Genomic DNA, 25032 nt, shown 5'->3' on the forward strand with positions numbered 1-25032 from the left:
ATCTGACGTCATGTGAAAAACCGAGAGGAAGAAGAAGAAACTATTAAGTCAGAGATAGGAGCTCAGAGAAGGGAATGATTAAAACTAAGTACGAATGTGGGGAGAATGGACACTGAGTGGCTCTGATGGCCAGTCCCAATTCTCACTGGCAGGTCCATAAACCGAAGCTTCGTTCAGCAGAGCTCCATGCATGGGTATATTCATCTTTTCTCAGCGCTGTTATTGTAACACACACACAGTCATACACAGCACATCCCCCAAAACAGTGCTTCATCAGAAACCTAAGAACAACTGTTTGTCTTCCTAGTCTCTGCTCTATAAAGTCCACGGTTTGTAGAGTCTCACAGAATCACTCAGACACCCATTACAGTGTCACAGAAATACAAAGGCAGAAGCACAGGGCATAAATAATGATTCAGAATTCCAATTTCATTGTTGTTGTTTTTTTTTTTTTTTTTTTAAAAAAAACTCCTCTCCCTTTTTAAACAAACACTTCCCGTAGGCAAATGAGACTTCTGGATTTTGGTTTTCTCTTTGAGCCTAGAGCTGCTCTCCCCTTTCTCCTTGGCACTTGATCTGTATGATTGTCCCTAAAATGCCACTGGCCTGGCACTGCAGTCCTGTCTTGGGCAAAACCTCCAATTAAAATCAGCAGGAAGTTTGCTAGAATTAGGAATTCCAGCCCGGGCTCCCCACCTGGGTGGCTCTGAGAGGGAGGCCTGCGCCTTTGAAAGCACGGATGGGAAGCCCCGGGTGGCAGAGCCTCTGCCCTCCAAATGCCCAGCGGCTCCAGCTGTGTCGCCGGGAGGCCTGTCAGTTCCTTGGCAAACCCTGGCCGAGGCCAAGACTGAGCCTGCAGGGGAGCAGCGGGGGCATCTCCGTAGACCACAGTCCAGCTCCTCCTCCGGCCTGGATTTGAGAGGGTAGGAACAGTACAGTGGGGAGTGGAGGACACACTGGGTTTGGATGGAGACATCCTGAGCTCTGATCTTCTGTGTCTATGTTGTGTGACCATGGGAACATTGCAGTCCGCTTTGGTCCTCCGAGCCCTCTCGGTGGGATGGAAATCATGAGGCAGTCCTATCTCCTGGGGCTAATGTGAGGATAAAGGCTGGCTGCCATGATAGAAAAAGCACTCAACCCTCCACCCCACCAGACCTCAAGGCTCAGGTCTAAACATGCGGGAGATGGCTGGATATTTCCGGGGCTGCTTCTTCTCAAAGGTTCTCTGCCTCTGTGGTCAAAGCTGCTTCCTGTGTTGCCTCTGTGGGAGCCTGCCTACCAGGCCCCAAGGGGTTCCAGCTTTAGAAATGAAAATGCAAGTTCCTGCCCTCCCTCCTTCCCTCTCATCAACACTGCCCCCAACCCCCACTCCATCAGAATGAGCTGGGGTCCTATCCAGCAGAAAGATGCTGAATTGGACGTAGTGAAGTTCAGCTTTGGCTGAAAAGGGAAGATGCTTTGGATCTCCAGGGACAGAGAAAAGCACCTTAAAATTTGGTGCTCACTGTCGCACATGGACTACCTTGTGGTGGGAATTGTGTCAGCCCTCTGTGAGACCCGACCCCCCCCACCCCCCGGAGCTGGCCTATTAAACTGCTCCTGCATTGCAAGGGTTGAGGCAGGCTGTCACCAGCCAGCCTGGGAAATGATATTTATAGATCACGGTCCCTCCTACCCCTGGTCCCCAGCCTGTCCCTGAGCACTTGTCGGTGAGCTCCAATTATCTGTGAATGGAGGAGAGGGATGACTGGCAGATCCAGGGGAAGCAAGGAATGTGCTAATAGGCCCTTCACACGTTCAAAGTTTCAGTACTTTTCCATTATTTCCATTTACGTCTCTTCTTATGGCCTGCCTGCTTCTTCCGGCCGGCTGTAATTTTATACTGTGATTCGTCGGAAAGTGCGCCCATGCTGGCATCAGAAAAGCTTGGTCTGGAATGTGGCATAAGCTTGTGATGTCAGACAAGTCCGCCTGCTTCTCGGGGCTTGGCTGGCTGTGCTGCCTATGGTTATCCACAGTGTTCTGGGAGAACTCCGGCACAGAGCCTGGTGCACAGTGAATGCTTGGTGGTTGAGCACGCTGGCTTCAAGCGTGCCTGCCATCCAGCCTGGCAGGGTTTCTGAGGATCAGTGACCGCTCCCCAGAGCAGTAGCTAGAGGTAGAGAAGGTGCAGGAGATTGCTCTGATGGTGGTGGAGTCCCCATTATGAGAAGCTGCTTGTGCTAAAAGGACAGGGGTGCGAAAAACTGGGATGGGCTTGTTTTTTCTGGTTTCGCTCATCTCTTCAAAACGAAGGACTGGAATCTAAGGAAAGTTCACTGACATCGGGAATTGGGACTTAACAGTAACATTTCTACCTGGTCTGACCACTCTCTCTGCCCCGCTTCAGAAAAGGATTGTTTGCATGCAGATGGCCCATCAGGGGTCTACATTCCCTGATTCTGGGAGTTAGAGTCTTGGCTGAGTTGCTTCATTCGCATTCCACCCACTCTAATTACGGGGCTTCCCTGGTGGCTCAGAGGGTAAAGAATCTGCCTGCAATGCGGGAGGCCCAGGTTCGATCCCTGAGTGGGGAAGATCCCCTGGGGAAGGGAATGGCAACCCACTCCAGTATTCTTGCCTGGAGAATCCCATGGACAGAGGAGCCTGGCAGACTTACAGTCCATGACACGAGGGAGCCGCTGCCACTTTCACTCCGCCTTTACTCCGTCACCTCTGCCCCCTCTCCCGCCCCCTCCTCCTTCACTCTGGGTGGGCCCCTGCTCCCGCACCTCCTCCAGCACCCAGGCCTCCCGGGGCCCCACCTCTCTCCTCCCTCCTCTCTTCCTCCCGCCCGGCGCTCCCCGCCCCCTCCCGGTCTCCCGCCTCCTTCGAGGTCCTCCTCTGGACCCTTAATGCCTTCTTTGATCCGGCCCACAACCTCACGATTATGCAGGTGCCAGGCAGCTCTCGGCTGCGCCTCAGAGGGCCTCTGTCCCCGGTGCCTCCCGCTCGACAGGGCTGGAATCCTAATCGGCCCTTCGCCCCTCCTCCGGTGGCGGCCTCCCCGGGGGCCTCCATCTGCCCCCTCCCGCCCGCCCCCAGGGTGCTGAGAGCCGGGCCACAAGGAGGCATTGATTCAAGGAGGTGGGGGGGGGAGTCCTGACAAAGGGTCCCAGTGATGAGACACGAGAAAGGGGGCGCTCTCCGGGCTTATGGAATGCCTTGCAGATGGGAGCAGAGGAGCTCTCAATGGGGTACTGTCCTGTCGCCTGGAGAGGGAGTGACGGGGCTAAGTGTGGGCCCTTTGAAAGGGGCGTTTTGAAATGACGCTCCGGTCAGATGGAACCACGCAATCGGAGACGTGTGGCGGGCCCCTGTGGCTCGCAGCACTCTCCATGACTCAGAGCCCATATTCAGTTGATGCTCTGGCTCCGGAGGTGGGAGCCGCGCGGCTCATTGTCATTCCAGCTCCGTTTTCTGAAGGCTGGGCCCTCTGCTGTTCTCCAGCCTGTAATAGGATTGGCCCGCACGAAGCAGAGACCGCGGAGGCCTGGAGCTGTGTGGGTGGAAGGGATTGAAAACTCATACTGCAGCTTGGGAGACAGAAGCGGAGTTTGTTGTTGTTGTTTAATGAAAAATAAGAAAAAATATTAATTTTGGTCTGTTCACTCATTCAGTGGTCGTCGGCTCATTCATTCAGCAAACGTTTCTGGGCTCCATGCTCAGAGATGGAGGGCTCCCCTCTCTCATGCCTTAAGAGACTGGAGGGGAAACTGACCAAAAGACTAGGGGCTGCAATACAGCGTTCAGAATGTCCTGAGGGAGGTTTCATTGCCAAAGCCAGGCTCATTCCCTGGACTTAAAAGCAGAGCCCTTCCAAGGAGCGCTCTAATTATGCCTCCATTTTCCCTCAGCTGATAAGCACAGCAGCATTCTGGGAAGCCAAGTTTCAACAGTATCCATTTCCAAATGTCCCAGTAACCAAATGGTTTCCCTCCACCCCAGAGAGATAGGGAAATCCTGAAAGCTTCTCAGTAGCTTCAAAGGAAGAGCTTATTCTCTGGGATAAGAATACTTATTATTACCTTTTTAATAATTGGTCTATGCCCAGCTCTGTGCTAAATGCTTTACAGACATCATCTCATTCAGTCCTCTCCCTCACCGCCTAAGATAGGGTTTATTATTCTCCTTTTGCATATGGACCCTGCGTCTCAGAGACATGAAGTGACTTGTTCCCGTTTATGGAGTGGAGCCTCAAACTAAGTTCGGCCTGGGCCAGCGCACGTGCCATTCAGGATTAGGCTGCGCTGCTTGCCTCCTGGTTCTTGGGCTTGGCGATTGTGGCTGGGCAGAGGAAATGAGAGAACAGGGGCATCGCTACCATGTCCTACCAGAGATGCAGTACAATGCAGAAGGGCTTCTGTCTCCAATTTTCTAAAATGGGGCTCCTTGGCAGCCCAGTGGAGAAGACTCCAGGTTCCCAGTGCAAGGGGCATGGGGTCGATCCCTGGTTGGGGAGCTAAGATCCTGCATGCCACACAGCACGGCCTAAAATAAAAAGCTGGGGATCAGGAACCACTGCCACCATTGGCATCCTCTCCACCAACAGTACTGCGGTGCTTGGCAGCCTTAAGAAATGCTTCCTTGACTCTTCTTTGGAAAAAAAAAAAAAAAAAGCCTTGGCTATGAGCCAGCAGGTTCCTCTACCCACTTGCTGTATTATTTGCCTCCAAGCTTCTCTTGCCACGTCTAGAAAATGGAGCTGAGAGTCCCTTGGCAGGAATAACAAGAGCCTAACTTTTATGGAGCCCCTAATACCTACCGAGTTAGGGACTAAGATTTCACATAAAAATTCATGCCATCCTTACCACAGCCCAGCGTGGGAGGAGTGATTAGGGAGGTGAGGGAAACAGCCAGCATTCCCCGGGCTCAGGAGTGGAGGAGCCAGGACTCAAAGCGATCTCAGACTGACCTCAAGTCGCAAGCTATTTTGGGGGTGTTGTTGTGAAGCTCAAGTGAAAAATGGGAGGGTAAAAAGTGCTAGACACACGTAAGGAATTATTCTTAGTGTGGAATACGGCCAAGAGGGGACTTGCACAGAAATGAGGAAAGATGAGAGGCCGCTAAGCTGACTGTCTTACATCTTTTTTTTTTTTTTTTTTTAATTTATTTTTCGGTTGCTTCTTATCTGGTTGAGTATCTGTCTTCATTGGAATGTTCCAGAGGCTGGAACCTGGGACAGGCTCGGGTTTGTTTATAAAAGCGTTGAAGGGCTGTGGAGAGGGGGACCTAGACATTCGTACTGTGATGGAAATTTCACTGAACTGAAATTTTGGAGAAAAATGGGGAGAATAGCATCTTCCTTATATGTTCTGAAACTGCAATATTAGGATCACGTGAGATCATCAATATGGAAGCACTGCCATATCTCCGGAGTAATATAAGATAGAATTCATTTTTGCTGAAGTTTTCAGATGTTATGGGAAGAATCTGTGAAGAGGGTTGAAACATCAGGTGTAGGGTAAAAGAAATAACCCCTCAATTCGTCTTTACTGCTGACTTTCTACACTCTGTTGTCATTCAGCAGGGTTTTTGAGTTTATACACTTTAAGGTTCTGAATCAAATGCCTTTGAGATGAATGAATAATAGATTTAGAAAGCTGAGAGGACCTCAAAGAACACTTTCACTCCATCCCTTTCCTTTTTACACATGAGGACACTGACCCATTAGAAGGGGAAGTACAAGGTCATGTAGCTGGTGTGCGGCATCACCCAGAGCTCCACTGTCGTTCCCAGCAATGACATTCAGTGCCCTTCCTATGATAACTGCTCTACCCTGTCCTTTCATCCTCTGGGCAGCCCCACTTTGCATGAGCAGCTGGAGAACCACAAGCCCACCCATGATGGTTAACATTCTCCATCTCCCCTCTGTCCCCCAGGACAATTCAGCAGTGGCTTGCAAGGGTCCAGTCGCTTCTCTACTGCAATGAGAACGGGTTCTGGGGCACCTTCCTGGAGAGCCAGAGGAGCTGCGTGTGCCACGGCAGCACCACGCTGTGCCAGCGCCCCATCCCCTGCATCATCGGCGGGAACAACAGCTGCGCCATGTGCAGCCTGGCCAACATCTCGCTCTGCGGCTCCTGCAACAAGGGCTACAAGCTGTACCGAGGCCGCTGCGAACCGCAGAACGTGGACTCGGAGCGCAGCGAGCAGTTCATCAGCTTCGAGACCGACCTGGACTTCCAGGACCTAGAGCTCAAGTACCTGCTGCAGAAGATGGACTCGCGCCTCTACGTCCACACCACCTTCATCAGCAACGAGATCCGCCTCGACACCTTCTTCGACCCCCGGTGGCGCAAGCGCCTGTCCCTCACTCTCAAGAGCAACAAGAACCGCATGGACTTCATCCACATGGTGATCGGCATGTCCATGCGTATCTGCCAGATGCGCAACAGCAGCCTGGACCCCATGTTCTTCGTCTACGTCAACCCCTTCAGCGGAAGCCACTCGGAGGGCTGGAACATGCCCTTTGGCGAGTTCGGCTACCCGCGCTGGGAGAAGATCCGCCTCCAGAACAGCCAGTGTTACAACTGGACTCTGCTGCTGGGCAACCGGTGGAAAACGTTTTTCGAGACGGTCCATATCTACCTACGCAGTCGGACTCGGCTCCCTACCCTCCTGCGCAATGAGACTGGCCAGGGCCCCGTGGACCTGTCCGACCCCTCCAAGAGGCAGTTCTACATCAAGATCTCGGATGTGCAGGTGTTCGGGTACAGCCTGAGGTTCAACGCCGACCTCCTGCGCAGCGCCGTGCAGCAGGTCAACCAGTCCTACACGCAGGGCGGCCAGTTCTACTCCTCCTCGTCTGTCATGCTCCTCCTGTTGGACATTCGGGACCGAATCAATCGCCTGGCCCCCCCTGTGGCCCCGGGGAAGCCCCAGCTGGACTTGTTCTCCTGTATGCTCAAACACCGCCTGAAACTGACCAACAGCGAGATCATCAGGGTGAACCACGCCCTGGACCTCTACAACACCGAGATCCTCAAACAGTCGGACCAGATGACAGCCAAACTCTGTTAACCCGGACTCCCGGCCGCGGGCGTTCCCTTTTGTTGTACAAACAGAACAGAACCAAGCAAAGCAAAACAAACACACATTTGTAAAGTGTAATTACTATTCAAAGGAAAGGAGGAAAAGTCTTCATTTGTTGGAAACGAAAAAACGTTCTAGCAACTGTATAAAACCGTGGGGCATGTTTGTTATTTCTATACTCTGTCGTGAAGAAGGGTCTCAGTCTTGGGAGGAGCTTGGAGGGAGGTGCTGCTTAGGCCTCAGGTGCTGTATTGAGGGGGGGTGGGATGGGAGAGAGCATATGCAACGAATTGTAAAGATCTCTGCTGTGCAGGTGCTAAGATTAAACACGAAAGAGAAAGCTATATGTAATGTAAACCGACACTGCCATTTTTCCTTGTGGGAGGAAATGGACATAGATAAAGAAGATATTTCTTCGGTTATGATTTCTTCCCTCTTTATGCTTAATTCCTTGTGGTTCTTTTGACTCGGCTGCACATGAGGGTGGAGATTCAGTGACAGCACTGTCTCACCCAGATAGCTTCCCTCACACTGAATAAACTGAAACTCACTGAAGCTGGGCAATAGGGGACCCTGGGACCCTGGGACCCTGGGGGAGAGGCATTCACATAATCACAGGGTGTTAAAACCATCAAGAAACCTTTGAGATCAGCCTGTTGATCTCCTTGATTGCATTTGGGAGCTAGCCTCAGAGAGAAATGGCGAGCCCATGGCTACATATGGTTACTGGCCAAACAGCGAGGTGACCCTGCCTCCTGACCCCGTTGGCTGTGCTCCTTCTAACATCATGGTGGCCACGGTGGTGTTTACTCCTCCAGCTGAGCTGCCAAGGGATGGAGTAGCTTTCAGTCTCAGGTTGTTTTGATAGCCCTTTTTTTCTTCTAACGAAGAAACTTATTTCAACTATGGTCTCAAAAAAAAAAAAATGGTGTCAGATACCCTAGAAGCTCTCTGAGTATTTTACTTTGATTTAAAGTCAATACCTGAAATAAAATAGGGTGGGTTTTAAAATTGCATTGGTCTGCCAGGCCAACTTCCCCAAGTGGGTATCTAAAACATGATCCTTTAACTCAATACACATACACACACACACACACACACACACACGCACGCACACACAATGCACTGCCACTGCCACTTCTTGGGCATCTCTGAAAACTGAGAATCCTTGTCTGGGACTTGGGGTTTAAATTGAAAAGAGAGCTGTATGGAAGAGAACTCATTTCAAAGCACATCTGTAGAGGATTGGGGCAGAAAGCGTGTCTTAGCCTTCAGGAACTCTGCATTTATCTTCTTGCTACGATAGTACTTGCTAGAGATGCTTCAAGCATCTGAGTCTTCATTTCCAAATTGGCAGAGAAATAGGACTACACACGTCAGGGTTGGGAGAGAAAGCAGGACTCCTCTGGTCTCGGTGTCAGCCCAGTGCAAATCTTGTCTTTGGGACATCACCCCTGTCTGCTAACTGGCCCATTCCTGGGATAGGAAACCCATGTAGTTCTGTCTTCCACATTCCTTGGAGTCCTCTTTTACTGAAGGGGATCAGTAGTGCTCATGCCAGCTTATGTTATTAAACAGATCTAATTATTAGATGGTTCTTCTACATATTTACTAGCATCTGTGTACCTTCCACTCACTGGTTCCAGTTCTAGAATGTACATTTCTCATGTCAGTACTTTCATAGATAAAATACAGAAACTATCTCAGGGCTCACCAGAGTCTGTAACACTTTGACTCAAAGAAAAGACTTACCCCCACCCCGCCTATATAGTTTAAGATGAAAGGAGGAGGCTTCAGTGCATACAACACATAAGACCTATCTAGTTTAAGTATGTGTGCAGAGGGGGGAAGTTATATCCTTTTATTTTTTCGCATAGTGAAATTCCAAACTTAATGTCCCAGTTTTTAGTATGAATTAGCATGTATTTTGATACCAATTTAACAATGTGTGCTTCACACCATCATAGTAGTTTGGCCCTCAGATTTTGAGCAGATTCGATATTCATTTAGGTTGGAAATTATTCATGCAAAAGTCACATAGCAGCTAGTCATCAAGCAAAAGATTTCATAGCAGTTCAGTAAATCATCAAACATCTCAACAGCCCACACCCTCTGGACATGGAGCTGTAACCACTGGACCACAGGGAAGTCCCTCTTCAACACTTGGGAGATGAATGGGACATGCCAGAAAAATGAGATCTGTAAGGAAATGGGTTATGCTTTTTGTGCCCCTCATACATTGATGAGAAAGACATATGAACCAATAAAAAATGAATAATTACAGTACACCATGATGAGTGCTGTTGTGGGGTCAGACACACAGAGAAGAGCCCTGAAGTTATGAACTCGGTTCATGCAGCTGGCACAGGCTTTAGATGGGCGTGCTCATCCTGAGTGTTGAAAATGAAAAGGACTCGGGCAAATAACAAGAAGGCTCTTCCCCAGGCTTCACCAACCGTGAGTGTGTGTGTGTGTGTGTGTGTGTGTGTGTGTGTGTGTGAAAGTTTTCTTCTCTTTACCTTGACAGTATTACTGAATAATTACATCATATCATATTACAAAGAGAATAAACAATGTCTAATGATTGGAAAGGGCAGGGAAATCAGATAAATTTTCAAGGACAGAGAGATTCAGACATCAAAATATTTGTTCAAAGGTGAAAGGAAAATACTTTTATATAAGGATACAAAGTTCTGGGGATTTCCAGGCATCTTCTGCTTGGGTCCAACTCTTTGAGCTAACAAGGTCCCTCCAGCTATTGGGGAAGACAAGCCTGAAGCCTTCAAGTGAAATTTTAATTCAATTAGCATCTTACCAGTTTGATGCAACAACCAAGGACCTATGGTGTCTGATTAATATGCTGATGCTAAGGCAAAAGAGTGAACAGAATGCCCCATTGGATAAGCCTGACAGCAAAGCGTGGCATTGCCATGGAAACCACAGAAGGCCATTAATTAGCTATCAGATAAAATCATTGGAAAATTCTGGACCCTGGCATATCTGCCCCCTTCAAAGAGGAGGGCAACAAGAGGTCGCACTAACAGCAAGGCTCCCTTCATTGATTGAAATCATAATTGCACAGAGACTACATGTCATAAGTGGAAGAAAGATTAGGAAGTAGAACAAGTTGACATATAGAAGGAAAAAGGCTCGGGGATTATCCATCGCCACAAATATTTTTTTTAAATGTAGCGTAACTTGTTGGGTTGTCTATGTTGATAAAATCATCTCCATGACAAACACTTTCTCCTATTCCCCATTCTTTTTGGAAAGAGGTGAGAAGAATGACATGGATCCACTAGATGGTGATAAATGATTGAGGGAAGCTGTCATAGAGTCAAAGCGAGAGAAATGATGAACCCCTAAAATAATAGATGAAGATTGTAGAACATTCAAGTTAATAGGGAGACATTTTTTTTAATTAAAAAGAAGACATTTGTTTGCTCATTTGTTTTACAAGTGCCTGAAAAGTTTTGTGAAAATCAAATTAAAAAAAAAAAAAAACACTTTTCCTTCCCCATTGCATTCTACTATAATTTTGGTATGTTTTATTTGAATAAAGTATTGAATTAGTTGTTGTTTAGTCACTAAAAAAAATAAAGAAGGCAGACAGGGGAAAGAAAAGATTCATTAAAATATTAATAGCTAGATACATAAACATAATAACCAAACATACTACAAAAATAACCACAATAAATGTACTTGGACAAAACTGATCAGTAAAAAGAGGTAGTCAGACTACAAAGTACAAATGTAAAAGTAATGGTAGAGAAGTTTGAAAAGAAAAAGATGCATAATGGTATCCTAGACAGGTATTAACTAAGAGGAAGCTGATGTAGTACCATTAATAGCATTCAAAATAGACTTTAAGGCAAACAATAGGATTAAAGATGGTCAACTCAGCAGGGAAAGTGCAGAGATGTGCGGACACATGGAACAATGGACTCTTTGGGGTAAAGCAGTCATTAAAGGTTTGTAAAATTTCATCCTTCAGAGATGAAGTTATGCTCAACGTTATTCTGCAAAATTTGCACACTGATCATGATCATAGTTCCCTTTTCACTGTCTCAAGGTGAAAGAGTATCCAGTCCAACCTCCTAGCCAAGACAAGAAGCAGCCCCATGATACTGAAAAGAATCAACCGTAATAATCGGAACTGAACTTCATATGCAAATAGTCTCTCTCTTCTATGTCACCAAAATCGTCTCTAATGAGCATTTTTCCAGTTGAAGATCAGTGCAAATCTTTGGTTGGTTACAATAAGTTCAGACTGAGCAGAGCGCCCTCTCTGCCTGAGAACAAGATAATACCAGGGGCTCCAGCTGCACCAAACCAAGAACCGAGACGGAAGATGTTACCTGAATGAACTCTCCTTTCTCAACATCCCTGTCTCTTTAAATCATGATCAGAGCCTGAAATGACAAGTGGAAGGTCATTCCTCACTTCAGTGTTGCATCTAATGGTAAGCATTCTGCACGAGGCAGGCAGTACATTCTCTGACTACTTGGGCCTGGAAGCCTCTTTCCCTTCAACAACACAAAGATCAAGACACATTCAGGGAATGGAATGGGACTGTTTTGATCCCATGGGGAGAAAATCACCTCAAAATCATGGTCACTCTGAGGGGAATTACAGATGTTTTTGAGAAATGGGAAAGCTCTGGATTCTTTCCAAATAAAAATGTACCTTCACATACATTTTTGCCACATACATTTTTGAATATTTCACAGATCCCTTAATCATCTTTCTTGAACATTCTAGAATACGACAAACCTTCAGTAAGTGCCTCTAATCTAGTCTAAACTCTGTATTTTATGAAATTCAAAACTTCACCTTTCCGTGGTGAGGAGTTGTACCCAAAGTCATCCTGAAAGCCTTGACCACTGGGCGTGGGTTTAGTTCCCTTCTCCCCATCTCAAGCATGGTTTGGCCTATGATCCCATATCAAGCCAATGTAGTTAGTTCATACAGCTGAATCCTGCCCTCAGCGAAGGAGGTTTCTAACATACAGGTAAACACCTTAATGGAAATGACAGTTATGGCCACGTTAATAAAACCCGACATATATACCGTGGACTATATAGACCATGGAATTCCCCAGGCCAGAATACTGGAGGGGGTAGCGTTTCCCCTTCTCCAGAGGATCTTCCCAATCCAGGGATCAAGCCCAGGTCTCCCGCATTGCAGGCGGATTCTTTACCAGTGGAGCCCCCAGGGAAGCCCATACTAAATACTAAATTTATTCAATAGATACATTGTGTGTAAGCACTAAAGAAAGAGGTCTCTAAACCAGAAAGGCATGAGCTTGGCTAGAGGATGAGCAGGCATGCACTGGTGAGTATTACATCTTCAGTGGAGAGAGTCCAGTTCCCTGAACCCGGTACAGTGGCACATGAATTTGAAAGGACAGTGTTTGTCCTACTCGATTCGGTCTGTTCCAGCAATACCATGCATGGGGTGGCTCAAACAACAAGCATTTGTTTCTTACATTTCTGGAGGCTGGGGTTTCCAAGATCAACACCTCTGCAGATTCAAGTGTCTGGTGAGGATCGATTTCCTGGTTCATAAAGCACTGGCCCCCTACTTGTCTTCACAAGGCAGTAAAGGCAAGAAAGCTGTCTGGCTCTCTTATGAGGGCACAAACCCCATTAATGAGGACTCCAGCCTCATCACCTAACCCCCCCATCCCACCTCCTCATACCATCACCCTGGGGGTTAGGATTTCAACATGTTAATTTTGGAAGAACACAAACATTTAAAATATTAAATCAGTTACAAAAAAACAAAAAACCGTCTCCATCAAATAGCTTGGAATAGACACATGAGCTTCACAAATCACAAATTCACTTTCTTTCATTTGAGTATCTGACCTCTGCTCCCAACCTTGTTCAGTAGGTGTTCGCCAAAACTGCCCTGGCTCCCCCCAGGAATGAACAAGGAGTCTGTTCTCATTCAAGATGTCATAGTCGCAATGAAACTTCTACATGGAGCCCCTTGTGCCAGAAAGAAAATGGCTTTGATACAATTTTTAAATAAAAGCTGCAGGGCTGCTTGATAAGGGAAAGCAGGGGTCCACAAGCTGCAGGTCTACATTTTCGCACTAATGTCACCACGGATGGCAAATGATCTGTGTCAGCCTTAACCGGGGATGGAAGATTGGTCTGATTCTGCCACAGACTTGCACCAGTGAGGAAACTGTCATGTTCTTACAAATTAGAGGGTGATTATAAACCCTGCCAAGGGATCATTAATTATATGGTATTAATTGCAGGATATGTAATTATAAATTAATAATAATATCACCTAGCATTTTGTTGGTGTGCAAAAGGATGCCATGCTTAAAACCTAGACCCAGGAGCTGGGTTTTCCTGAATTATTAGACACCTCAGATTAGAACTCAGATCCCCCAATTTCCAGGTGAGTGGTTTATCTGTTACAGTCAACATTATTCCTGACATGAGAAAATCACTGGCAACATAGGGCTGTAGCTAAGAGTACAGCCTGGAGACAGGAGAAAATAATTAGAGCTCATGCACTTAGCTACCTATGCTGCTTCACTGAGATATTCAACCTCTGTGTGCTTCCGTTTCTTCCTCTGCAAAAATGCGGTTCTTAATAGGTTCTCTCTAGCATGGTTGTTATAAGAATTATGCATGTTTAAGGGCCTAGAACAGTGACTGGCATATAGGAAGCCTATAAGTTCATTAAATAAGCGACATAAATAAAAATATACTTTAGATAGATATGTATGCAAAGTAATATTCTTAATAATAGTAGGTAATATCAATGGGGCTCATTTTACAGGTCAAACACTACAGAAAGAACTTGGTGCAAGATACTCACTTAACTTCATTGCAGCCCGGCGAGGTGGGTCTAATGATCACTTCGGGCTGCACATGATGAAACGGAGTCTTAGAAAGATGAAAAAACTTGCCTATGGCAAGCTGGGGTTGGAATGATGATGTGTCAGTCTCCAAAAAACAGGCCTCTTAACTATGCTACAGTTTCCCCCAATAAGTGAAAATAAATGGCCTTGCAAAGTTATTTGTAAGAATAATCCAGACCTTAAGAGGCATCTGGCACCACTATTTGATTACAGAACCATTCAATTCCTCCGTGAGCTAGAGTCAAGGGCACCCAGATAGCTTTAAATGTACTGACTCCTGGAATCACAGAGCTTTAGCAGGGACCCAGGAGGAATGTGTGTCTGGGGCAGATTTTCCATCCCAAAGAGCAGGATCTGTCACAGAGCCCAGATGCATCTCATCCTCCTGCATAAACTCCTCAGGGAAGCCTTTTGGCTCCAGGTAGGCCCGCCATCTTTTGGGGCAAAGTGCTATAGATTTGTCCGTTGCTTTTCTCTGGGAAACAGCAGGGCTGAGAGAGTGAAATATGCAGGCGGGGGAGCAGGAGATGAAAACCGTAGTCCAAACCTGGGATACAAAGAGGAGGCCTTTGATCTCCAGCTGGGTCAGTTCGTACATTTCAACATGGTCTGAATCAGTCTCACCCAAGACCCCTGAAATCCACCCATGGCCCATCCCCCCAGCTGGAGGGGACCTTTGGGATTATTGAGGAGGATGGAGAATGACTTCTATAGATGTTGTGATTCTGTAACGACATCTTCCTTGTTCCTGGTTCAGCTTCCTGCTGTCACTCCACTTTCTCAAACTATATGTAGCCCCCCATCCTAGAAGTCCCAGAATTGTCATTCTTGGGCATAACATGCAAACCAATTTTCTGTCTCTTACAGTGATCCAAAGACAGAAAAGCAGAATAAATAAACTATGTTGTGATTAAAGAATTTTAAATGTTTACCCAAAAGTCACACCTACACGTGATTTTTCAAGCAATGTGTATGGAACGGGGAATATAAATAAATGCCTTTTTCACCTAACCTTGTAAGGTATCTTGTAAGGTCTTAGGAAATGCAGCTCGGCACACATTTGCAGGACAGGAAAGAAGACATGGGTGTTTCCTGCTCCTCTGTGATATCCTAGTACTTCACACGTATCTAATTCAAGCCTCATGAATCCCTAAGGGAGAGCTGTTTTTATTTGCATTATACAGGTGAGGGAATCAGGGCACCAAAAAGTAAGTAACTAAAGTTTAGATTCATAATTTACTCTCTTAGCACAAAATTAGAGGAGGAATTGGCAACCGATTCCAGTACTCTTGCCTAGAGAATCCTGTGGACAGAGGAACCTGGTGGGCTGCTGTCCATGGGGTCGCACAGAGTCGGATATGACTGAAGCAACTTAGCATGCCTGCATGGGTTGGAGAAGGAAATGGCGACCCACTCCAGTATTCTTGCTTGGAGAATCCCAGAGATGGGGTCGGGGGGAGGCCTGGAGGGCGGCCGTCTATAGGGTCGCACAGCGTCGGACACGGCTGAAGCAACTTAGCAGCAGCAGCACAAAATTAAGCAGTAAGATGGAACAGTTACAGCGTGGCATCTGGGGACTAAAGAGGCTCAGTTCTGGGTTCATTCTACAAACTCTGGGACCTCGGAAAGTTACTCAGCCTCTCTGGCATTTCTTCATCTGTCCCTTGGGGAGAATAATAACTCATCCAGTTGCCATGAGGACATTTCTTTTGCCAGATTTCCACCCTTTCTGTGAATTAGTGCAGGTAAGGGCCTGTCTCGAACTCTCTGGGTACACGCTAAGCACTCAGTAAAAGCTGGCTCCTGTGATTCCCTCGGGCGTGGCATGGCTCAAGACTGCAGCTTGGAATCATGGCCCCATTAGGCCCCTTGGCTTCCCCATGTTAAGCATGGTGCTCCTCGGCTGTCAGCTTTAGCATCGGAGCTCGGTGGAAGAGTTAGACAAATCTCTAGCTTCCAAAAGTTCACAGGCAAAACACACAAGGGGAGGGTAGAATCGAAGAAGACATCATTTTTCAATGGCAGAAATGGAATCAAGGAAAAAAAAAAAAAAAGACAATGAAAGACTGAGCTTGTAAGAGAAGTAATGAAGAGAAGTGGTGGCTGTTCCCAGTGTCCTGTCTGACAAAGCCTGGTCCAGCCTCACCCCATTTCCAGGCAAGCAGGAATGTTGCTTAGCAACCCAGCCAGGAACAGCAGAGTGAGCTCTGTGCTGGTACATTAAGGGCTGCTACTGCCTCCTGAAAAGGACCAAACTTTTGCTTAAAATCCCACCCACAGCACAAGGGACACCTGCAAATTGGAAGCACCTGGGAAGGGAGTTTTCTGCTAGGTTCAGTTGAACAGAAGGCTGGCAGAGGAGGAAATAGTCTAAATTAGTGGAAAAGTACAGGGCAGATTTTTTTTTAAATTTCTTTCAAATGTTGTAGAAATTAGGTGCTAAGAAAGACCTGCCAAGCCAAGGACTCCGTGAGTCCACTCCATTGAATGTGGATATGGCAACTGAGGCCAGCAGGACCTGTCTGGCTCCCAGCTCACATGGGCCACCTCTTCCTACAGCTGCAGCTGTTTGACAACCCCCTACAAGTTCAGTCTCAAAGTCAGAATATTGTTCTTAATAGAGAAGGAAAGTGTCAGACTCAGTCAATGGATAAATCCCAAAGTTTGGGTCTACACTTTAGAGAGAAAGATAGATAATTAATTGTGAAGTACGATATGCTTTAAGGAGTGGGAAGTATAAGATGCAATGGCAATAAACAGCATGAACCCCTAAACCTAGATTGGACAGAGAAAGGAGAAAGTCATGGAAAGCACTGGAAGATCTGATGTTTAATGGGAGCCTAGAATGATGAGTAATAGTTGAACAATGAGGAAAAGAAATGTGTTCCATGAGGAGAAACAGTTCAAGCAGATAGTTCAGGTCAGCTGCAGATGAGAGAGAGAAAGGGGGAGAGGGTGAGAGAGAGAAACAGGAATGAACTGGGGATGGGGAGGAGGAGTGGCAGAAGATAAGAGTATGTGTAGTCATGTGATGGAGGGCCCTGCGACTCACAAGAGGATTCTGGACTTCATCCTAAGAGCAAGTGGCGGCCACTGCAGGATTGCAAGTATGACAACATGGGGTCAAGTGCACTGGATCCGGTCAGCCCTTCTGCTATCCCATTTTATGCTTGGAACCCAGTACTTGGGCTCCTGGTCTAGTGTCTTGAGGTCCTGTCTCTTTCTTCTGCCTCGTTTCCCCTGTCCCTGAAGAAAGGAGAGCATACATTCTTCGAGAGTGCTGGAGAGGCAGGGGGACACATCAGCACCCCTTCCCGAAACGCATGGAGTCTTGCTCTTGTACCTGAATTCATGTATCATCTGTTTCCCAGCCTCCCCTTCTGACTTTGCCTGTTCTAAGACTCTCAGCCATGGGGCCTGCACTCCTCATCTGTCATTACGGCTGACCTGATGTTGTTTGACTGGACTCTCTCTCATTCATTTTTGCTTTCTTCATCTACCAATACCATCACCCCATAGCCTGCAGCAGCTGTCTCTGAACCAAGTGCTTGCCCAGGAACGGACTCACTTCAAAGAACTTGCCTCATAAAAAGTTCTGGTCAGCCTACTGATGATGAAAGAAATCCATCTGACCTGCCTGCCTCTTCATATTCGTGGGTAAGGGGCCAAACTCTGGAGTCCCCTTCCTTTGAGGGTGAACCCAGGCCCACACCAAGCTTTAGCTATGTGGAAAGCTAGTTCATCATTCCGAGGCTGGTTTCATCATCCTTACAGGAAGGTATCCACACCCACCAACAGGGCTGTTATGAGGATTTAAAAAGACTATGGAGATAAAATGGGCTTCTCAGGTGGTACTACTGGTAAAGAACCCCCCTGCCAATGCAGGAGATGTAAGACATGCAGGTTCGATCCCTGGGTCTGGAAGATCCACTGGAGGAAGAAATGGCACCCCACTCCAGTATTCTTGCCTGGAGAATCCCACAGACAGAGGAGGCTGGCAGGCTAGAGTCCATGGGATCACAAAGAGTTGGGCATGACTTAAGTGACTTAGCACACACACACATAGAGATAAAATACCCAGGTTCAGTTCAGTTCAGTCGCTCAGTTGTTTCCAACTCTTTGTGACCCCATGGACCACAGCACACCAGGCCTCCATCTATCACCAACTCCTGGAGTTTACTCAAACTCATGTCCATGGAGTCGGTGATGCCATTCAACCATCTCATCCTCTGTCGTCCCCTTCTCCTCCTGCCCTCAGTCTTTCCCAGCATCACGGTCTTTTCAAGTGAGTCAGCTCTCCGCATTAGGTGGCCAAAGTATTGGAGTCTCAGCTTCAGCATCAATCCCTCCAATGAACACCCAGGACTGATTTCCATTAGGATGGATTGGTTGGATCGCCTTGCAGTCCAACGGACCCCCAAGAGTTTCTCTAACACCAGAGTTCAAAATCATCAATTTTTTAATGCTTAGCTTTCTTTATAGTCCAACTCTGACATCCATACACGACCATTGGGAAAACCATAGCCTTGACTAGACAGACCTTTGTTGGCAATGTCTCTGATTTTTAATATGCTATCTAGGTTGGTCATAACTTTTCTTCTAAGGAGTAAGCATCTTTTAATTTCATGGCTGCTGTCACCATCTGCAGTGATTTTGGAGCCCAAAAAAATAAAGTCTGACACTGTTTCCACTGTTTCCCCATCTATTTCCCATGAAGTGATGGGACCACATGCCATGATATTAGTTTTCTGAATGTTGAGCTTTAAGCCAACTTTTCACTCTCCTCTTTTGCTTTCATCAAGAGGCTCTTTAGTTCTTCTTCACTTTCTGCCCTAAGGGTGGTGTCATCTGCATATCTGAGGTTATTGATATTTCTCCCGGCAATCTTGATTCCAGCTTGTGCTTCTTCCAGCCCAGCGTTTCTCATGATGTACTCTGCATATAAGGTAAATAAGCAAGGTGACAATACAGCCTTGATGTACTCCTTTTCCTATTTGGAACCTGTCTGTTGTTCCATGTCCAGTACTAACTGTTGCTTCCTGACCTGCATATAGGTTTCTCAAGAGGCAGGTGAGGTGGTCTGGTATTTCCATCTTTTTCAGAATTTTGCACAGTTTATTGTGATCCACACAGTCAAAGGCTTTGGCATAGTCAAGAAAGCAGAAATAGATGTTTTTCTGGAACTCTCTTGCTTTTTCAATGATCCAGCAGATGTTGACAATTTGATCTCTGGTTCCTCTGCCTTTTCTAAATCCAGCTTGAACATATCTGGAACTTCATGGTTCACGTATTGCTAAAGCCTGGCTTGGAGAATTTTGAGCATTACTTTACTAGCATGTGAGATGAGTGCAATTGTGTGGTAGTTTGAGCATTATTTGGCATTCCCTTTCTTTGGGATTGGAATGAAAACTGACCTTTTCCAGTCCTGTGGCCACTGATGAGTTTTCCAAATTTGCTGGCATATAGAATGCAGCACTTTCACAGCATTATCTTTTAGGATTTGAAATAGCTCAACTGGAATTCCATCACCTCCATTAGCTTTGTTCGTAGTGATGCTTCCCAAGGCCCACTTGACTTCACATTCCCAGATGTCTGGCTCTAAGTGAGTGATCACATCTTCGTGATTATCTGGGTCGTGAAGATCCTTTTTGTACAGTTCTCCTGTGTATTCTTGCCACCTCTTCTTAATATCGTCTGCTTCTGTTAGGTCCATACCATTTCTGTCCTTTACTGAGCCCATCTTTGCATGAAATGTTCCCTTGGTATCTCTCTAATTTTCTCGAAGAGATCTCTAGTCTTTCCCATTCTATTGTTTCCTCTATTTCTTTGCATTGATCACTGAGAAAGGCTTTCTTATCTCTCCTTGCTATTCTTTGGAATTCTGCATTCAAATGGGCATATCTTTCCTGTTCTCCTTTGTTTTTCACTCCTCTTCTTTTCACAGCTATTTGTAAGGCCTCCCCAGACAGCCATTTGCTTTTATGCATTTCTTTTCCATGGGTATGGTCATGATCCCTGTCTCCTGTACAATGTCACAAACCTCATTCCATAGTTCATCAGGCAATCTATCTATCAGATCTAGGCCCTTAAATCTATTTTTCACTTCTACTGTATAATCATAAGGGATTTGATTTAGGTCATAGCTGAATGGTCTTGTGGTTTTCCCCAATTTCTTCAATTGAAGTCTGAATTTGGCAATAAGGAGTTCATGATCTGAGCCACAGCAAATTTGGAAAACTCAGCAGTGGCCACAGGACTGGAAAAGGTCAGTTTTCATTCCAATCCCAGAGAAAGGCAATGCCAAAGAATATTCAAACTACCGCACAATTGTACTCATCTCACACGCTAGTAAAGTAAGGCTCAAAATTCTTCAAGCCAGGCTTCAACAATATGTGAACCGTGAACTTCCTGATGTTCAAGCTGGTTTTAGAAAAGGCAGAGGAACCAGAGATCAAATTGCCAACATCTGCTGGATCGTGGAAAAAGCAAGAGAGTTCCAGAAAAATGTCTTTTTCTGCTTTCTTGACTATGCCAAAGCCTTTGACTGTGTGGATCACAATAAACTGTGGAAAATTCTGAGAGAGATGGGAACACCAGACCACCTAACCTGCCTCTTGAGAAATCTGTATGCAGGTCAGGAAGCATCACTTAGAACTGGACATGGAATCACAGACTGGTTCCAAATAGGAAAAGGAGTACGTCAAGGCTGTAGATTGTCACCCTGCTTATTTAACTTCTATGCAGAGTACATCATGAGAAACTCTGGACTGGAAGAAACACAAACTGGACTCAAGATTGCCGAGAGAAATATCAATAACCTCAGATATGCAGATGACACCACCCTTAGGGCAGAAAGTGAAGAGGAGCTAAAAGCCTCTTGATGAAAATGAAAGAGGAGAGTGAAAAAGTTGGCTTAAAGCTCAACATTCAGAAAACGAAGATCATGGCATCCAGTCCCATCACTTCATTGGAAATAGATGGGGAAACAGTGGAAACAGTGTCAGACTTTATTTTTTTGGGCTCCTAAATCACTGCAGATGGTGACTGCAGCCATGAAATTAAAAGATGCTTACTCCTTAGAAGAAAAGTTATGACCAACCTAGATAGCATATTCAAAAGCAGAGACGTTACTTTGACGACTAAGGTCCATCTAGTCAAAGCTATGATTTGTCCAGTGATCACGTATGGATGTGAGAGTTGGACTGTGAAGAAGGCTGAGCACCAAAGAATTGATGCCTTTGAACTGTGGTGTTGGAGAAGACTCTTGAGAGTCCCTTGGACTGCAAGGAGATCCAACCAGTCCATTCTGAAGGAGATCAGCCCTGGGATTTCTTTGGAAGGACTGATGCTAAAGCTGAAACTCCAGTACTTTGGCCACCTCATGCGAAGCGTTGACTCATTGGAAAAGACTCTGATGCTGGGAGGGATTGGGGGCAGGAGGAGAAAGGGACGGCAGAGGATGAGATGGCTGGATGGCATCACGGACTCGATGGACGAGAGTCTGAGTGAACTCCGGGAGATGGTGATGGACAGGGAGGCCTGGCGTGCTGCGATTCATGGGGTCGCAAAGAGTCAGACACGACTGAGCGACTGAACTGAACTGATTCTTCCTCTGAAAGTGCATTACCTGGTTACATTTCCATTTCTGATCATTGCAATGACTTCCTTAAATTGGAGGATTAAAGGAGATTATGCATATAAAGCACCAGGTATATAGTAAGTGCAAGATAAATATTAGCCATTATTATTAATTTATCATTAATGAAGTAGAATATCCTGATTAAGAGATTAACTGTGTCTTGTTTTCTTGAATACGGGCTTGTCACAAATGAACAGAAGTCACCGCCCACCATGCCTCTCCTTTTGCAAATTGACAGAGAGCACCGACAAAATGCAACATTTGACCTTGCAGACAGTTCTGACCCCGTGAGAAAGACCAGCAGCTCCTCCGGTTTCAGAGATTATCCTGCAGAAGACGCCACTGGGGGAGGTCAGTAGACCGGATACTCTGCAGAGCTGCATGGGGCCCTGTCTCCTTGTGGGCTACCGATGATGTCTTTGGGAGTAGCTGGCAGTGATGCTGGCAGTTCTATGCAAAATCATGTCTCCCCAAACTCATATGGTGAAGCTCTGACCCTCAGCACCTCAGGATGAGAATGTATTTGGAAATAAGTGATAAAGTTAAAATGAGGCTGTTAGGGTGGGACTACCCAATGTGACTGGTGTCTCTATAAGAAGGAAATAAGTAGACACATAAGCAAACACCAGTGATGTACGAACACAGAAGAAAGACCGTGTGAGACACAGGGAGAAGTGGCCTTGTGCAGGCCAAGGAGAGAGGCCACAGAAGAAAATGAACCTGCCAGTTCCTCGACCTTGGACTTCCAGCCTTCTGAACTGTGAGAAAATAAATGTCCGTGGTTTAAACCGCCTAGTCTGTATATTGAGTTGTGGCACCCCAAGCAGGCTGATATAGGGTCCATCAAAGAATGAGGCTGGGGCAGGAGGAGAGAGACAGGTTCCTGATCAGAAGAGAGAATAGGTTCTCTGGGGGATGACATGGTGACTCGGACTGTCTGAGAATGCTCCTGCACTTTGCTTCCCCATGGGGACTAGGACCTTTGATATAATGGCTGACTGAGACTACTTGGAGAATGGACAGCTGGGATGTAGGGGTATCCAGTCTGCCTTGTGAAGACCCTGAGGCATGAGATGTACCTGAATGACGTCCGTGTGACTCTGTCCAGGCATACAGGATTCCTCTGAACATCTCCAGATAAAAGACGCTGGGTGGTGGTCAGTAGAGTCCAAGGACCAGGCCTCTGCCTCATTTTCCTGGGCCATATGTGTGCAGGATTAAATTAGCAGCATCCAAGAGACTATTGGAGCAAATTCCATTAATGAGAGCAATGGTCATTCTGCTAATCAGGTAGACAGTAACTCAGAGTTATATAATGAAAAAAGGAAAAATAGGTACCACATCTCACAGCTCTATGTAATAAACTAGTCTCAGTTATATCATTATTTTCCCTTCATCACTAAGTCATGTCTGACTCTTTGCAGTCCCATGGACTGTAGCCTGCCAGGCTCCTCTGTCCATGGGACTTCCCAGACAAGAATACTGGAGTGAGTTGCCATTTCCTCCTCCAGGCGATCTTCCCGACCCAGGGATTGAGCTTGAGTCTTCTGTGTCTCCTGCTTTGGCAGGCAGGGTTTTGTTGTTGTTGTTGTTGTTGTTGTTGTTGTTTTTTTTTCACCACTGAGCCACCAGAGAAGCCCAATATCCATTATATATAAGTAGGCAGAACAGCTAAGAAGACACTGTATTAGCATAAGGGGTATATTTATCTTGGTCTCTGTTACATCCCAAGTGACAGGATAACACCTGGTACCAGGTTTGTGCTCAGTATTTGCTGAATAAAAGAAACAGATTACCCATGTGCTGTCTCCTTTATTTCAGACAGGTACAGACAGAGGCCCAGAGAAGTAAAAATAGTGCCTAGCCAGGGTCACACAGTGCATCATTAGCAGACACAAAGTGTCTTAGTCGGTTTGGGCTTCTATAAGAGCACAGCATCAAGTGGGCGTGTTAAACAGCACACAGTGACTTCTCACAGTTCTGGAGGCTGAGAAGTTCAAGATCGAGGTGCCAGAGACTCAGTGCCTGGTGGGAATCTTGTTCTTGGTTGACTGGTGGCTGTCTTCTTGTTGGGTCTTTTCACATAAAGGAAAGCGAAAGCGCTGGACTCCTCTCTTTACACGGATACTAGTCACAGGACTAGAATCCCTGCAAAGGATACTATCGGCTTCCCTGATGGCTCAGTGGGGCTCTGCCTGCAATGCAGGAGATACAGGAGACATGGGTTGGAGACATGGGTTCAATCCCTGGGTCAGGAAGCTCCCCTAGAGGAGGAAATGGCAACCCACTCCTGTATTCTAGCCTGCAAAACCCCATGGACAGAGGAGCCTGGTGGGCTGCAGTCCATGGGGTGGCAAAGAGTCAGATACGACTGAGCAACTGACCCACAGTCCCATGAGGCTTCATCTCATGAGCTCATCTAAATTTGGTCACCTTCCCAAAGCCTCAGCTCTCAATACCATCACACTGAGTTATGAGGTTTTAAGACAGAATTGAGATTTTGAGGGTTGGTGGGGGTGTGTAAACAATTGGTCCATAAAACAGGACAGAGGTGAAAACATTGGATGTTTTCTGCTCAAAGACCATGTAGATATTTAACATCCTTCCTCCAGAAGCAGCTGGTTCAGGACTCTGCCTGGGCCAGGCCAATGGATGGGCAAAATGGTCTAGTATGACAAATCCTCTGTGCCTCTGTCCCCTTGTGAAGGGAATTTGCCATCTTCTGTGATCATCAAACTGGCAACATCAATCTGGATGTTTGTTAATGACACTGACCTAAATCTGTCATGTTGCAAGGAACCCTTCGCAGCAGCTGGGATATTCTGCCATATAACGGCTTTATTGTATGTGGAACTCTCTAATAAGCTGATTAAAAAATAAATTTTTGAAGGTGTAATGTGTATATTTCAGACATCTGATAAGAAGGAACTTGGATGGAAATCTCATGCTGAGTGTAGGGAAAGGAAACCCTGTTGTATTAGAGGATGTTTGGGCTTTGATCAAGGCATATTTCTCAGAGTTGCCAGAGCCAAGATCTGGGCTGATTATCTCATTTAAACCCCACCTTGGTTTGTTTTGATGCCAATTCTGCATAGAAGGTATAAAGTCTTGGGTAAGCCATGATTCTCCCAAGGATGGGTTGACATCTGTCTGTATCTCAGGGAGGGAGGATCATTTTATTACTCATGTGCCTGCTATCGAGCTATGGATTCAAATCTCTAATTCTCCAAAAGACTTTGAAAGAAAGACAGGCACAGCCATCCTCATTTGACAGAAGAGGAAACAGTTTCAGAAGATGTCTTTGACTTTGGGACTTAGGAAGAGCTGGATTCACACCAGCTCTCATAGCCAAGTTTGTATTACTGAAATCATTCATTCTGGCTTTCATCTAGCATGCTTGAGCAACTGCTGGGTACTTGGTTCTGTTCTT

At 46.3% G+C, this 25032-nt stretch overlaps 1 protein-coding gene across 1 annotated transcript in view; it reads left to right on the forward strand.

Moving 5' to 3' along the window:
- Positions 1-9365, forward strand: part of BRINP1 (BMP/retinoic acid inducible neural specific 1) — a 200643-nt gene extending 191278 nt beyond the window's left edge. The window contains exon 8 of the mRNA XM_027964072.3: positions 5925-9365. Within this exon, the coding sequence (XP_027819873.1) occupies positions 5925-7065 (1141 nt within the window). The 3' untranslated portion in view covers positions 7066-9365. The remainder of the gene's footprint in view (positions 1-5924) is intronic.
- The last annotated feature ends 15667 nt before the right edge of the window (positions 9366-25032 follow it).

Source organism: Ovis aries, chromosome 2 (genome assembly GCF_016772045.2).
Source record: "Ovis aries strain OAR_USU_Benz2616 breed Rambouillet chromosome 2, ARS-UI_Ramb_v3.0, whole genome shotgun sequence".
Classification (NCBI taxonomy): domain Eukaryota; kingdom Metazoa; phylum Chordata; class Mammalia; order Artiodactyla; family Bovidae; genus Ovis; species Ovis aries.